The sequence below is a fragment of the Mobula hypostoma genome, chromosome 4, assembly GCF_963921235.1.
Source record: "Mobula hypostoma chromosome 4, sMobHyp1.1, whole genome shotgun sequence".
Taxonomy (NCBI): Eukaryota; Metazoa; Chordata; class Chondrichthyes; order Myliobatiformes; family Myliobatidae; genus Mobula; species Mobula hypostoma.
In genome coordinates, this window is record NC_086100.1 from 197,114,704 (window position 1) to 197,131,492 (window position 16,789).

The following is a 16,789-nucleotide window of genomic DNA, read 5'->3' on the forward strand; positions in this document are numbered from 1 at the left end:
AGTGACATCTTGGATTGAGTCCAGAGCATTCTTAAGTGGGAGGGTGAGTAGCTGGAGGTCCATGTTGGCACCAATAACATCGGTGGTGACAAGGTCCTGAAAAGTGAGGTCTGTGATTTAGGTGCAAAAATTAAAGGACAGGTCCTCCAGATCTGTGACCTCAGGATTGCTACCCATGTCACGTGCTAATGAGGCCAGAAACAGGAAGATCATGCAGTTTAACATGTGGCTAAGGAGCTGGTACAGGAGGGAGGGCTTCAGATTTTTAGATTATTGGGCTCCCTTCCAGAGAAGATGGGACATGTACAGAAGGGACGGTTTGCACCCAAAATGGAAGGGACTAATACCCTAGCAGCAAGGTTTGCTAGTGCTGCACAGAGAGTGTTTAAACTCGAGTTGCAGGGGGACGGGAACCAGTGCGTCAAAAGAGATAGTGAAGAGGTTGTGGAGAAAGATGCTGTTAATCCGACACACAAAGTCAGGAATCAAAAGGTTTGGCATAGTGGGATTAATGTTCTAGGCTGTGTATACTTCAGAGCAAGGAGAATCATAGGAAAGGCAGCTGAGCTCATAGCATGGATCAACACCTGGAATTATGATGTTGTAGCCATCAGTGAGATTTGATTACAGCTCAGTGCCAATCATTCCACTGTTTTAGATGTGATAGAGCAGGAGGGATTAAAGCGGGAGGGGTGGCAAGGAAAATGTCACAGCAGTGCTCAGTCAGGACAGGCAGGAGAGTTAGTCTACTGAGGCTCTATGGGTAGAACCGAGGAATACGAAAGGTTTAACAACTTAGATGGGATTATATTATAGACCACCCAACAGTCTGTGGAATTTAGAGCAGCAAATTTGTAGAGAAACCACTGACTGTTGCAAGAAACACAAGGTTGTTATAGTAACACAGATCAAAGTTGCTGGTGAACACAGCAGGCCAGGCAACATCGCTAGGAAGAGGTACAGTCGACATTTCAGGCCAAGACCCTTCGTCAGGACTAACTGAAGGAAGAGCTAGTAAGAGATTTGAAAGTGGGAGGGGGAGTGTCGATTTGTTGAACGGCTGCATAGCGGTTAACTTCCGGTTAAAGTTCCGTTTGTTTTTTTTTCCTTATCGTTTATCTGTGTTTAATAAATGTTTGGTTGTTTTTATATAACCTGTCTCGATTGATATACATTGTTGCCATTTACAGAACATAATCTGTGGGGGCTCATTGGGATATGTTCCGATTTTGAGTTTAAGTGCTGGTAATTGCCATTTTGATTTGGAAAAGGGTTAAGGAAATTAGACTCCAGTTTAATAATACAGTCTAATGTTACAGGAGTACAATATTTTGATCACTCATATTAAGGGTAAAGATAATGTGATCGCTGATTGTCTAGATGTTAAATGTACAATGAAAATTTGTTTTTTGGAGTGATAATTTAATATTTGTAACACTCCTACTGTACATTAGTTTGTAAAGGGCTGAAAGATAAGATTGTATATATTGTGTATTTTGTAAATTTTATACCTTTGTATTTCTTTTGTACAAATTGTTAAAATTTTGTTCTTTAAAAGACCAAATTTTTTTTGGAGGGAGGTGTTACATGCTCAAGGAGATCTGTGTTCTTTTGTGAGAATGATATAATGGTCTTTTGGAGGTCACCTGATGTGATTTTCCCACCGATGTGAGGTCACATGATGACATGTGCACCATGGGTATATAAGGGTCGACCCAGATGATGTAGTTGGGTTTTTAGTTTATAGATTTCCAGGTAGAATGTGCTATGTCTCCGTTTCTGTTGCGTGTTTGTTTTTGTGACGCAGTTTCATTTTTAAAATGGAGTATTGCGTTCTATTGTAAGATACAATATTATTGGACTGGAAATTTTTGGCTAGATGTGCTGATTTACTCAATTCCAACAGTAGAAGGGAGAGTGAAGAATTTATCAAAGTACAGGATCGAAAGATCGAGAGGAGTTGGCATCTTTTGGCAGTTTAATAAAGGATCGACCTTATTGAGTCTTTGTTGGAGGAGTAGCGACCTGCATCGAGGATAACTCTTGCCAAAACGAGCAAAGAGTTCATGCAAAGGTTTGCTTTCTCTCCAAAAGAACTTAAGGTCAGTTGTTTTAAACTATTTATTTTTGGCATCGTGAATCCTGTGGACAGAATCAGCAGGAAAGTCGCATCTATGAAGAAATCCTTCTCCAGAGAAGTCTCTCCCCAATTGAATGTATAAATCTGTTGGACTTTAGAATTTACCATTTTAAGAACTATATATGACTTTATCGCTTTAAGAACTGTTTCCGCATTTAACGCTTTAAGAACCATTGCCGAGTGTCGATTTGTTGAACGGCTGCATAGCGGTTAACTTCCGGTTAAAGTTTCGTTTGTTTTTTTTTCCTTATCGTTTATCCGTGTTTAATAAATGTTTGGTTGTTTTTATATAACCTGTCTCGATTGATATTCATTGTTGCCATTTACGTAACAGTAGGAACCTGGAAACATAAATTGGGAACAGATGTTCTCAGGGAAATGTACGGCAGAAATGTGGCAAATGTTCAGGTGATATTTGCATGGCATTCTGCACAGGTACGTTCCAATGAGACAATAGAAAATTATAGGGCTAGCAGGAAGGTGTTTAAGAATGAAATTAGGAGAGACAGAAGGGGCCATGAGAAGGTCTTGGCAAGCAGGATTAAGGAAACCCCCAAGGCATTCTACAAGTATGTGAAAAGCAAGAGGATAAGACGTAAGAGAATAGGACCAATCAAGTAAGACAGTGGAAAAATGTGTATGGAACCAGAAGGGATAGCAGAGGTACTTAATGAGTACTTTGCTTCAGTATTCACTATGGAAAAGGACCTTGGTGATTGTACGGATGACTTACAGTGGACTGAAAAGCTTGAGCATGTAGACATTAAGGAAGATGATGTCCTGGAGCTTATTGAAAGCATCAAGTTGGATAAGTCACTGCAACTCGACGAGATATACCTCAGGCTATTGTGAGAGGTGAGGAAGGAGATTGCTGAGTGTCTGGCAATGATCTTTGCATCATCAGTGGGGACAGGAGAGGTTCCAGATGATTGGAGGGTTGCAGGTGTTGTTCCCTTGTTCAAGAAAGGGGGTACAGATAGCCCAGGAAATTATAGACCAGTGAGTCTTACTTCAGTGGTTGGTAAGTTGATGGAGAAGATCCTGAGAGGCAGGATTTATGAACATTTGGAGAGGCATAATATGATTAGGAATAGTCAGCATGGCTTTGTCAAAGGCAAGTTGTGCCTTACGAGCCTGATTAAACTTTTTGAGGATGTGACTAAACACATTGATGAAGGTAGAGCAGCAGGTGTAATGTATATGGATTTCAGCAAGGCATCTGACAAGGTACTCCATGCAAGGCTTATTGAGAAAGTAAGGAGGCATGGAATCCAAGGGGACATTGCTCTGTGGATCCAGAAATGGCTTGCCCACAGAAGGCAAAGAGTGACTGCAGACAGGTCATATTCTGCATGGAGGTTGATGACCAGTGGTGTACCTCAGGGATTTGTTCTGGGACCCCTACTCTTCGTAATTTTTATAAATGACCCGGATGAGGAAGTAGAGGGATGGGTTAGTAAATTTGCTGATGACACAAAGGTTGGAGGTGATGTGGATGGTGTGGAGGGCTTTCAGAGGTTACAGTGGGACATTGATAGGATGCAAAACTGGGCTGAGAAATGGCAGATGGAGTTCAACCTGGATAAGTGTGGCTGGGGTGAAAATAAATGATGTTGAAAGTTTAAGCAAATCCGCTGATAGAAAGGTTGTGAGTGGTGGCAAAAATCTTCTGAGGTGTATATATTTCAATGCTAGGAGTATTGCGGGGAAGGCGGATGAGTTGAGGGCGTGGATTGACACGTGGAATTATGACGTTATAGCAATTAGTGAAACCTGGCTACAGGAGGGGCAGGACTGGCAGCTTAATATTCCAGGGTTCCGATGTTTCAGATGTGATCGAGGCAGAGGAATGAAAGGTGGGGGAGTAGCATTGCTTGTTAGGGAAAATATTACAGCAGTGCTCAGGCAGGACAGATTAGAGGGCTTGTCTACTGAGTCCTTACGGGTGGAGCTGAGAAACAGGAAAGGTATGGCCACATTAGTGGGATTGTATTACAGATGACCCAATAGTCAACGAGACTTGGAAGAGCAAATCTGCAGAGAGATAGCAGGCAACTGCAGGAAACATAAAGTTGTGGTGGTAGGGGATTTTAATTTTCCATACATTGATTGGGACTCCCATACGGTTAGGGGTCTAGATGGTTTAGAGTTTGTAAAATGTGTTCAGGAAAGTTTTCTAAATCAATATATAGAGGGACCAACTAGAGGGGATGCAAAATTGGATCTCCTGTTAGGAAATGAATTAGGGCAAGTGACAGAAGTCTGTGTAGGGGAGAACTTTGGTTCCAGTGATCATAACACCATTAGTTTCAATTTGATCATGGACAAGGATAGATCTGGTCCTAGGGTTGAGGTTCTGAACTGGAAGAAGGCCAAATTTGAAGAAATGAGAAAGGATCTAAAAAGCATGGATTGGAACAGGTTGTTCTCTGGCAAAGATGTGATTGGTAGGTGGGAAGCCTTCAAAGGGGAAATTTTGAGAGTGCAGAGTTTGTATGTTCCTGTCAGGATTAAAGGCAAATTGAATAGGAATAAGGAACCTTGGTCCTCAAGAGATATTGCAACTCTGATAAAGAATAAGAGAGAGTTGTATGAAATGTATAGGAAACAGGGAGTAAATCAGGTGCTTGAGGAGTATAAGAAGTGCAAGAAAATACTTAAGAAAGAAATCAGGAGGGCTAAAAGAAGACATGAGGTTGCCTTGGCAGTCAAAGTGAAGGATAATCCAAAGAGCTTTTACAAGTATATTAAGAGCAAAAGGATTGTAAGGGATAACATTGGTCCTCTTGAAGATCAGAGTGGTCGGCTATGTGCGGAACCGAAGGAAATGGGGGGGATCTTAAATAGGTTTTTTGCGTCTGTATTTACTAAGGAAACTGGCATGAAGTCTATGGAATTGAGGGAATCAAGTAGTGAGATCATGGAAACTGTACAGATTGAAAAGGAGGAGGTGCTTGCTGTCTTGAGGAAAATTAAAGTGGATAAATCCCCAGGACCTGACAGAGTGTTCCCTCGGACCTAAAAGGAGACTAGTGTTGAAATTGCGGGGGCCCTGGCAGAAATATTTAAAATATCGCTGTCTATGGGTGAAGTGCCGGAGGTTTGGAGAGTAGCTCATGTTGTTCCGTTGTTTAAAAAAGGATCGAAAAGTAATACGGGAAATTATAGGCCAGTGAGTTTAACGTCGGTAGTAGGTAAGTTATTGGAGGAAGTACTAAGAGACAGAATCTACGAGCGTTTGGATAGACAGGGACTTATTAGGGAGAGTCAACATGGCTTTGTGCGTGGTAGGTCATGTTTGACCAATCTATTGGAGTTTTTCGAGGAGGTTACCAGGAAAGTGGATGAAGGGAAGGCAGTGGATATTGTCTACATGGACTTCAGTAAGGCCTTTGACAAGGTCCCGCATGGGAGGTTAGTTAGGAAAATTCAGTCGCTAGGTATACATGGAGAGGTGGTAAATTGGATTAGACATTGGTTCGATGGAAGAAGTCAGAGAGTGGTGGTAGAGAATTGCTTCTTTGAGTGGAGGCCTGTGACTAGTGGTGTGCCACAGGGATCAGTGCTGGGTCCATTGTTATTTGTCATCTATATCAATGATCTGGATGATAATGTGGTAAATTGGATCAGCAAGTTTGCTGATGATACAAAGATTGGAGGTGTAGTAGACAGTGAGGAAGGTTTTCAGAGCCTGCAGAGGGACTTGGACCAGCTGGAAAAATGGGCTGAAAAATGGCAGATGGAGTTTAATACTGACAAGTGTGAGGTATTGAACGTTGGAAGGACAAACCAACGTAGAACATACAGGGTTAATGGTAAGGCACTGAGGAGTGCAGTGGAACAGAGGGATCTGGGAATACAGATACAAAATTCCCTAAAAGTGTCGTCACAGGTGGATAGGGTCGTAAAGAGAGCTTTTGGTACATTGGCCTTTATTAACCAAAGTATTGAGTATAAGAGCTGGAATGTTATGATGAGGTTGTATAAGGCACTGGTGAGGCCGAATCTGGAGTATTGTGTTCAGTTTTGGTCACCAAATTACAGGAAGGATATAAATAAGGTTGAAAGAGTGCAGATAAGGTTTACAAGGATGTTGCCGGGACTTAAGAAACTCAGTTACAGAGAAAGGTTGAATAGGTTAGGACTTTATTCCCTGAAGCGTAGAAGAATGAGGGGAGATTTGATAGAGGTATATAAAATTATGATGGGTATAGATAGAATGAATGCAAGCAGGCTTTTTCCACTGAGGCAAGGGGAGAAAAAAACCAGAGGACATGGGTTAAGGGTGAGGGGAGAAAAGTTTAAAGGGAACTTTAGGGGGGGCTTCTTCACACAGAGAGTGGTGGGAGTATGGAATGATCTGCCAGACGAGGTGGTAACTGCGGGTTCTTTTTTAACATTTAAGAATAAATTGGACAGATACATGGATGGGAGGTGTATGGAGGGATATGGTCCGTGTGCAGGTCAGTGGGACTAGGCAGAAAATGGTTCGGCACAGCCAAGAAGGGCCAAAAGGCCTGTTTCTGTGCTGTAGTTTCTATGGTTTTCTATGGTAAGTGTGAGGTGGTTCATTTTGGTAGGTCAAATATGATGGCAGAATATAGTATTAATGGTAAGACTCTTATCAGTGTGCAGGATCAGAGGAATGTTGGGGTCCGAGTCCATAGAACATTCAAAGCTGCTGAGCAGATTGACTCTGTGGTTAAGAAGGCATACGGTGTATTGGCCTTCATCAACTGTGGGATTGAGTTCAAGAGCCGAGAGGTAATGTTACAGCTATATAAGAACCTGGTCAGACCTCGCTTGGAGTACTGTGCTCCGTTCTGGTCACCTTACTACAGGAAGGATGTGGAAACTATAGAAAGGGTGCAGAGGAGATTTACAAGGATGTTGCCTGGATTGGGGAGCATGCCTTATGAAAATAGGTTGAGTGAACTCAGCCTTTTGTCCTTGGAGAGGAGGAGGATGAAAGGTGACCTAATAGAGGTGTATAAGGTGATGAGAGGCATTGATCATGTGGATAGTCAGAGGCTTTTTCCCAGGGATGAAATGGCTAACATGAGGGGACGCAGTTTCAAGGTGCTTGGAAGTAAGTACAGAGGAGATGTCACGGGTAAGTTTTTTTACGCAGTGAGTGGTGAGTGTGTGGAATGGGCTGCCAGCGACAGTGGTGGAGGTGGACACAATATGGTCTTTTAAGAGGCTCCTGTATAGATAATAAGCTTAGAAAAACAGAGGGCCATGGGTAACCCTAGGTAATTCCTAAAGTAAGTACATGTTCGGCACAGCATTGTTGTCCAAAGGGCCTGTATTGTGCTGTAGGTTTTCTATGTTTTTATATTTTGTATGGTGGTAGAGATGGTCACAAAGAAAGCTTTTGGCACATTTGCCTTCATAAATCAAAGTCTTGAGTACAGGAGTTAGGATGTTATATTGGAATTGTGTATGACATTAGTGAGGCCTAATTTGGAGTATTGTGTGCAGTTTTGGTCACCTACATGCAGGAAGGATGTAAATAAGATTGAAAGAGTACAGAGAAAACTTACAAGGAGGTTGACAGAACTTGAGGACCTCAGTTAAAGGGAAAGGCTGAACAGGTTGGGACTATTCCCTGGAGCCGAGGAGAAAGAGTGGAGATTTGATAGAGGTATACAAAATTATGAGAGTATAAATTGGGTAAATGCAAACAGGTGTTTTCCACTGAGGTTGGGTGAGACTAGAACTAGAGGTCTGGGTTAAAGGTGGAAGTTGAAATGTTTAAGGGGAACCTGAGGGAGAACTTCTTCACTTAGAAGGTGGTGAGAGTATGGAATGGGCTGCCAGTGAAAATAGTGGACGTGGGTCAATTTCAACACTTCAGAGAAATTTGGATAAGTACATGGATGGGAGGAATACTGAAGGCTATAGTCCGGGTATAGGTCGAAGGGACTAAGTAGACTATTGGTTCAACATGGACTAGAAGGGCCAAAGGGTCTGTTTCTGTGCTACACTGTTCTATGACTCTGTGATAGTGGCACAAAAAATTAGGGAAGGTTATGGGAAGAAGGCAGAAGAATGAGATTAAGAGTGATAATATATCAGCCATGATTGAATTGTGGAGCAGATTCAATGGGCTGAATGGCTCCTATGTCTTAAGGCTTTATGGACTTTCGAGAGATATTGGAAAGACTCACCCAGATAATCATCAAAAGAGAATTTATCATTGTCCCAGATCTGAATCATAAGCTGTGGAGGGATTTTGACCTCGGTCTTATCGAGACTCCAGAAATGTTCCTGTCAGCAAACAACAAGCAATTGGGATATTATTATGATGCAGGAAAGCATGAAGATCTGGCAACATTGAAATATAAGGGAAGAAATTAAGACCAGGTCTGTGCTGTCATCACTGAGTTAAAAGAGCTTGGACTATCCCACCACATGCTCCTGGGGTTAGACACAAAGTGAAGCTCCCTCTAAACCTGACCTATCACACACTCCCAGGGTCAGGCACTGAGCGAAGCTCCCTCTACATTGCCCCATCACACACCCTTGAGGTCACACACAGCGAAGCTCCCTTGACCCCGTCCCATCATACACTTGTGCGGTCAGACACAGAGTGAAGGTCCCTTGACCCTGTCCCATCACACACTCTCAGGGTCAGACACAGAGTGAAGCTCCCTTGACCCTGTCCCATCACATTCCCAGGGTCACTCTGCAGGCACTTGGGCTCCGACACTCTGAAGGCATTTGGACTCGGGCAACACTTTGTAGCCTGGGTTCGGCTCCTATACTCTGCCACAGTGTGCCTTGTTAAGGTTAATGGATCATTGACAGCGCCCATTCCCTTTTGAAGGGGAGTACATCGGGCACCCCATGTTTGGCTAGTTGTATGTGATCTGTGTCGAACCATTCCTGTGCCTTCTTCCTCGGAGGCTGACGGGTTAGGTTCTGTGCGAACCGGACATGGAGGTCATTCTCTCGGCCTACGCTGACCACGAGCTCCTGATTGTGACAGATCCCAGTGACTCGCAGAGGATGCGCAAGTGCCAGAAAGTTTTCTCGGCGGCATCCTCCGCTAGGGTCAACTGGGCAAAATGTTCTGGACTCTTAGCAGGTCAGTGGCAGGTGGACTCACAGCTGGAGGAGATGAGAATTTTTGAGTGGAGCATCTCCTCTATCTGGGAGTCTACCTGAGTCCTTCTGAAGAGACCTAGCTGGCAAACTGGCAGGACCTGGAGACGAAAGTCATGGCCCAGCTGGGGCACTGATCAGACCTTCTCAGGGTTATTTTCTGTTGAGGTAGGGTGGTGGTCATAAACCAGCTGGTGGCCTTCATGTTGTGGTACTGGATGGTCACTTTTGTCCCACCTGTTAGTGACTTCTTCTGGGGTAACAGGAAACACTAGGTCTCTGCAGCAGTCTTGAGTCTCCCAATGGGAGAGGGTGGACAGTCGCTGGTGTGTGTCTGTACGTGACTGGTGGCTCTCCACCTCAGGACCCTGCAGAGATTCTCGTATGCCAAGCACCCTCCCAGATGGCATGTGTTTGTGATGTACTTCCTCCGGAGGGGCTGCGGTCTTCACGAAGAGATGCGGCTATCACCGGCAGGCGTCAGCCGTGCTGCTTTAAAGAGTCTGCCCAGCTTCTATCAGGACCTACTGACAGTCTGGAGCATGGTTGCCTCAGGCCAGGAATCCCCTCCTCTGGCAGAGGGCAGAGTTCTGGCTGACTCTTGCCCTATCTCAATGGATGTTGGTGCGGCTCAGGTGCGTGGAACCATTCCGGCTGGGCTCACCTCTGCACCGCGGCAGCTGTTTGTCAGGCCCAGGCCCAGCTATCTTATCTGAGAGCCGAGCCAACACAACTTGACCCATCTCTCATCGACACCCACAAACCCATTCAGGGATGCAAATAGGAGGTACCTGCATGGGCTGCTGCTCCACACCCTCCACTTCCTAGCTCTTGTCCACTGTCCCGACACACCATGGCAGGCTGCCTTTCCACCTGGAGGTGAGGGGGTTCCCCAGTGGAAGTCCCTTTATGAGAGAGTTCTTCCCATACACCTGGGGGATCTAGGGTGGAGGCTGCTGCATAGAGAAGTGCCCTGTAATAAGTTCCTTAGTTTGTACCTGGATCTCCCAGCTGCATGTTGCTTCTGCAGGCTGGAGGAGACCATGTACCACGAACATGAAGTGTGCGAGACTGCAGCCCCTTTTTGCGTATCTGCTTCTCACCTTCTGGTTACATTTTAGCCCCACCCTATTTATATACGGTCATCCAGTAAGGAGGGGGGCATGGAGGAATGAGGATGTCCTTGTCAACTTGCTCCTGGAGCTGGTGAAAACAACTATCCGTGGGTCCTAGAAGTGGGTGGCGGAGACTACCTGGCAATGTTTATGGGCATTGGGTAACCATTGTGAGGGAACATGTGCTGTCCATGGCGACCCTAGAGGCGTTCCTGGACCATTGGGTTCCGCAGGTGATTAGTACCATCATCGACAGAGATGGAAAAATTTTAGTTTTAATGTCATTTGTCCAGTAGTTGTGTAGTAATTGTGTTGGTCACTGGTTTGTGTATATTGTACCACTGGATTTGTAATAAAGATATTTTGTTTAAAAAGAGGTCAGACACAGAGTGAAGCTCCCTCTACACTGTCCCATCACACACTCTCGGGGTCAGACACAGAGTGAAGCTCCCTCCACACTGTCCCATCACACACCCCCAGGGTCAGACACAGAGTGAAGCTCCCTCTACACTGTCCCATCACACACTCCCGGGGTCAGACACAAAGTGAAGCTCCCTCTACACCGTCCCATCACACACTCCCGGGGTCAGACACAGAGTGAAGTTCCCTCTACACTGTCCCATCACACACCCCCAGTGTTTGGTTTGAGATGGAATGAGGTGTTTGTAGTGGTGGACAGGGTGCTGAGATACATATCTATCTCTCTCTCTCTCTCTCGCTCTGTTGGTGATGGTGGGTCTGCTCAAACACTTCTCTCACCCCATCCACATCTGCCTGCCCTCACTCACCTTTTTGGCAATGGAACAGACTTGCTCAGTGGGCAGGTAATCGAATGGGAAGACAAATCTCCAGTTGAAGTTCCCTTCTCCTCCCATCGACCGGTAGTGAACATCCGTCTTCTGTTTGTTACCCTCATAGCCCAGAAGCCACCTGCAGATAGAGGGAGAGCTGATCAAGGCTTTATGTTATATGTACATCAAAACATTCAGTGAAATATGGTTGGTGTCAATGACCATCACAGTCTGAGGACGTGCTGGGGGAAGCCTGCAAGTGTCACCTCATTTCTGGTGCCAACGTTGCATGCCAACAACTCACTAACCTCAATCTGTACATCTTTGGAATGTGAGAGGAAACTGGAGACCTGGAGGTTACCCAAGTGGTAAGGGGGAGAACACACAAACTCCATTACCGACAGCAGCCGGAATTGAATTCCATCAGCCCGTAAGATATAGGAGCAGAATTAGGCCATTTTTCCCATCAGGTCTGCTCTGCCATTTCATCATAGCCGATCCAAATTTTCGTCAGCCCCAATCTTCTGCCTTCTCCCCCCCTTCCGTATCCCTTCATGTCCTGATCAATCAAACCTCCGCCTTAAATATACATAAAGGCTTGGCCTCCACAGCTGCCTGTGGCAAAGAATTCCACAGATTTACCATTCTCTGGCTAAATAAATTCCTCCTCATCTCCATTCTAAAAGGATGCCCCTCTATTCTGAGGCCGTGTCCTCCAGTCTTAGACTTTCCCATCATAGAAAACATCCTCTCCACATCCACTTTATTAAAGCCTTTCACCATTCGATAGGTTTCAATCAGGTCACCACTCATTCTTCTGACTCCTAGTGAATACAGGCACAGAGCTATCCAACGCTCTTCATATGACAAGCCATTCAATCTGGGAATCATTTTTGTGAATCTCCTTTGAACCCTCTTTAGTGCCAGCACATTCTTTCTAAGATAAGTTGCCCAAACCTGCTCACAATACTCCAAGTGAAGCCTCACCAGTGCTTTATAAAGTTTTGATATTACATCCTTGCTTTATATTCTCGTCCTCTTGAAATGAATGCTAACCTTGCATTTGCCTTCCTCACCACAGACTCGACCTGCAAATTTGCAATGTTAGCATTCATTTCAAGAGGTCTAGAATACAAGAGCAGGAAGGTAATGCTGAGGCTTTATAAGGCACTGGTGAGGCTTCACCTTCAGTATTGTGTACAGTTTTGGGCTCCTTATCTTAGAAGGGATGTGCTGGCATTGGAGAGGGTCCAGAGGAGGTTCACAAGGATGAATCTAGGAATTAAAGGGTTATCATACGAGGAAAGTATGATGGCTCTGGGTCTGTACTCACTGGAATTTAGTAGGATGAGGGGGGGATCTCATTGAAACCTTTGAATGTTCTCAATCCAGAGTAGCTGATCACATAGTGAGCTCAGCCATGGGCAGCTCTAAAAAGCCATCTTGTAGCATTCTTGAAATTTCCCCTCCTGTAATCCAGCACCAACCTGATATTCCCAATCTACCTACATATTAAAGTCCCCTATGATTACTGTAACACAACGGTTTTGGCATGCATTTTCTCTCTCCCATTGTAATTTGTAGGCCACATTCTTACTATTGTTTGAGGATCTGTATAACACTCCCATTAGGGTCTTTTTACTCTTGCAGTTTCTTGGCTCTATCTTCTGACCCTATGTCACCTCATTCTAATGATTTGATTTCATTTTTAACCAACATAACAATGCCACCCCTTCTGTCTTCCTGTCTATCTTTTTGATACAATACGCATCCTTGGATGTTAAGCTCCCAGCTATAGTTTTCTTTCTCCTCCTCAACCCCAGTTCCGGCCTTCCCCCGTAACTTCTGTTGCCATATCCAATCAAGAACCTATCAACCTCTGCCTTAAATACACCCAGTGACCTGGCCTCCACAGCTGCATGTGACAAAAATTCCACAAATTCACCAGCCTTTGGCTAAAGAAATGTCTCCGCATCTCTGTTTTGAAAGGGCACCTCTCTATCCTGAGGCAGTGTCCTCTTGTCCTAGACTCTCCCACCATGGGAAACATCCTTTCCGCATCTACTCTGTCTAGACCTTTCAACATTTGAAAGGTTTTAATGAGATTCCCCCTCATCCTTCTGAATTTTAGCGAATACAGACCCAAAGCCATCAAACGTTTCTCGTATGATAACCCTTTCATTCCTGGAATCATCCTGTGAATCTCCTCTGGACCTTCTCCAATGCCAGTACATCTCTGCTAAGATGAGGGGCCCAAAACAGTTCACAACACTCAAGGTGAGGCCTCACCAGTGCCCTATAAAGCCTCAGCATCACATCCTTGCTCTTGTATTCTAGACCTCTTGAAATGAATGCTGCGAACATGGCATATGCCTTCCTCACCACCGACTTGACCTGCAAGTTAACTTTTAGGGTGTTCTGAACAAGGACTGCCAAGTCCCTTTGCATCTCAGATTTTTGGATTTTCTTCCCATTTAGAAAATAGTCCACACGTTTATTTCTACTACCAAAGTTCATGACCATGCATTTTCCAACATTGTATTTCATTTGCCACTTTCTTGCCCATTCTCCTAATCTGTCTAAGTCCTTCTGCATCCTACCTGTTTCCTCAACACTACCTGCCCCTCCACCAATCTTAGAATCATCTACAAACCTGGCAACAAAGCCATCTATTCCATCATCTAAATCATTTAAATACAGCATAAAAAGAAGTGGTCCCAACACCGATCCTTGCGGAACACCACTAGTCACTGGTTGCCAACCAGAAAAGGATCTTTTTATTCCCACTCGCTGCCTCCTACCAATCAGCCAATGCTCTAACCATGTTAGTAACTTTCCTGTAATACCATGGGCTCTTAACTAGGTAAGCAGCCTCATGTGTGGCACCTTGTTAAAGACCTTCTGAAAGTCCAAATATACAACATCCACTGCATCCCCTTTATCTATCCTAATTGTAATCTCCTCAAAGGATTCCAACAGGTTCGTCAGACAGGATTTTCCCTGAAGGAAAGAAACCATGCTGACTTTGTCCTCTCTTGTCCTGTGTCACCAAGTACTCCATCACCTTATCCTTAACAATTGACTCTAACATCCTTGCAACCACTGAGGTCAGGCTAACTGGTCTATAATTTCCTTTCTGCTGCCTTCCTCCTTTCTTAAAGAGTGGAGTGAAATCTGCAGTTTTTCAGTCCTCTGGGACCATGCCAGAGTCCAACGATTTTTGAAAGATCATTTCTAATGCCACCACAAACTCTAACACTATCTCTTTTAGAGCCCTGGGGTGCAGTTCCTCTGGTCTGGGTGGCTTACGTACCTTTAGGTCTTTCAGCTTTTTGAGCACCTTCTCTCTTGTAATAGTAACTGCACCCACTTCTCTTCCTTCACACACTACAACATCAGGCATACTGCTAATGTCTTCCACAGTGAAGACTGATGCAAAATACTCATTTACATAGAAACATAGAAAATAGGTGCAGGAGTAGGCCATTTGGCCCTTCGAGCCTGCACCGCCATTTATTATGATCATGGCTGATCATCCAACTCAGAACCCCACCCCTGCCTTCCCTCCATACCCCCTGACCCCCGTAGCCACAAGGGCCATATCTAACTCCCTCTTAAATATAGCCAATGAACTGGCCTCAACTGTTTCCTGTGGCTGAGAATTCCACAGATTCACCACTCTCTGTGTGAAGAAGTTTTTCCTAATCTCGGTCCTAAAAGGCTTCCCCTCTAACCTCAAACTGTGGCCCCTCGTTCTGGACTTCCCCAACATCGGGAACAATCTTCCTGCATCTAGCCTGTCCAATCCCTTTAGGATTTTATACGTTTCAATCAGATCCCCCCTTAATCTTCTAAATTCCAATGAGTACAAGCCCAGTTCATCCAGTCTTTCTTCATATGAAAGTCCCGCCATCCCAGGAATCAATCTGGTGAACCTTCTTTGTACTCCCTCTATGGCAAGGATGTCTTTCCTCAGATTAGGGGACTAAAACTGCACACAATACTCCAGGTGTGGTCTCACCAAGGCCTTGTACAACTGCAGTAGTACCTCCCTGCTCCTGTACTCGAATCCTCTCGCTATAAATACCAGCATACCATTCGCCTTTTTCACCGCCTGCTGTACCTGCATGCCCACTTTCAATGACTGGTGTATAATGACACCCAGGTCTCGTTGCACCTCACCTTTTCCTAATCGGCCACCATTCAGATAATAATCTGTTTTCCTATTTTTGCCACCAAAGTGGATAACTTCACATTTATCCACATTAAATTGCATCTGCCATGAATTTGCCCACTCACCCAACTTATCCAAGTCACCCTGCATCCTCTTAGCATCCTCCTCACAGCTGACACTGCCACCCAGCTTCGTGTCATCTGCAAACTTGGAGATGCTGCATTCAATTCCCCCATCCAAGTCATTAATATATATTGTAAACAACTGGGGTCCCAGCACTGAGCCTTGTGGTATCCCACTAGTCACCGCCTGCCATTCTGAAAAGGTCCCGTTTATTCCCACTCTTTGCTTCCTGTCTGCTAACCAATTCTCCACCCACACCAATACCTTACCCCCAATACCGTGTGCTTTAAGTTTGCACACTAATCTCCTGTGTGGGACCTTGTCAAAAGCCTTTTGAAAATCCAAATATACCACATCCACTGGTTCTCCCCTATCCACTCTACTAGTTACATCCTCAAAAAATTCTATGAGATTCGTCAGACATGATTTTCCTTTCACAAATCCATGCTGACTTTGTCCGATCATTTCACCGCTTTCCAAATGTGCTGTTATCACATCCTTGATAACTGACTCCAGCAGTTTCCCCACCACCGACGTTAGGCTAACCAGTCTATAATTCCCCAGTTTCTCTCTCCCTCCTTTTTTAAAAAGTGAGTTTACATTAGCCACCCTCCAATCCTCAGGAACTAGTCCAGAATCTAACGAGTTTTGAAAAATTATCACTAATGCATCCACTATTTCTTGGGCTACTTCCTTAAGCACTCTAGGATGCAGACCATCTGGCCCTGAGGATTTATCTGCCTTCAATCCCTTCAATTTACCTAACACCACTTCCCTACTAACATGTATTTCGCTCAGTTCCTCCATCTCACTGGACCCTCTGTCCCCTACTATTTCTGGAAGATTATTTATGTCCTCCTTAGTGAAGGCAGAACCAAAGTAATTATTCAATTGGTCTGCCATGTCCTTGCTCCCCATAATCAATTCACCTGTTTCTGTCTGCAGGGGACCTACATTTGTCTTTACCAGTCTTTTCCTTTTTACATATCTATAAAAGCTTTTACAGTCCGTTTTTATGTTCCCTGCCAGTTTTCTCTCATAATCTTTTTTCCCTTTCCTAATTAAGCCCTTTGTCCTCCTCTGCTGAACTCTGAATTTCTCCCAGTCCTCAGGTGAGCCACTTTCTTTGGCTAATTTGTATGCTACTTCTTTGGAATTGATACTATCCCTAATTTCTCTTGTCAGCCACGGGTGCACTACCTTCCTTGATTTATTCTTTTGCCAATTTAGTTCATCAGTCATCTCCTTGTCCCTGTTAGTATTTCTCCTGCCTCATTTTCTAGCAGTCCTATATCCACTCTCATTTCTCTTTTATTTTTAACATACTTGAAAAAAC

At 44.5% G+C, this 16,789-nt stretch overlaps 1 protein-coding gene across 7 annotated transcripts in view; it reads right to left on the minus strand.

The window, feature by feature from the left end:
- The window catches only part of dysf (dysferlin, limb girdle muscular dystrophy 2B (autosomal recessive)), a 394,877-nt gene that overhangs the window by 32,921 nt on the left and 345,167 nt on the right, over positions 1-16,789 (minus strand). For all 7 annotated transcript variants that reach the window (XM_063047166.1, XM_063047171.1, XM_063047168.1 and 4 more), the window contains 2 exons: positions 11,154-11,295; positions 8,314-8,413 (listed from right to left, as the gene is read on the minus strand). In XM_063047166.1, coding sequence (XP_062903236.1) covers positions 8,314-8,413; positions 11,154-11,295 — 242 coding nt within the window. The remainder of the gene's footprint in view (positions 1-8,313; positions 8,414-11,153; positions 11,296-16,789) is intronic.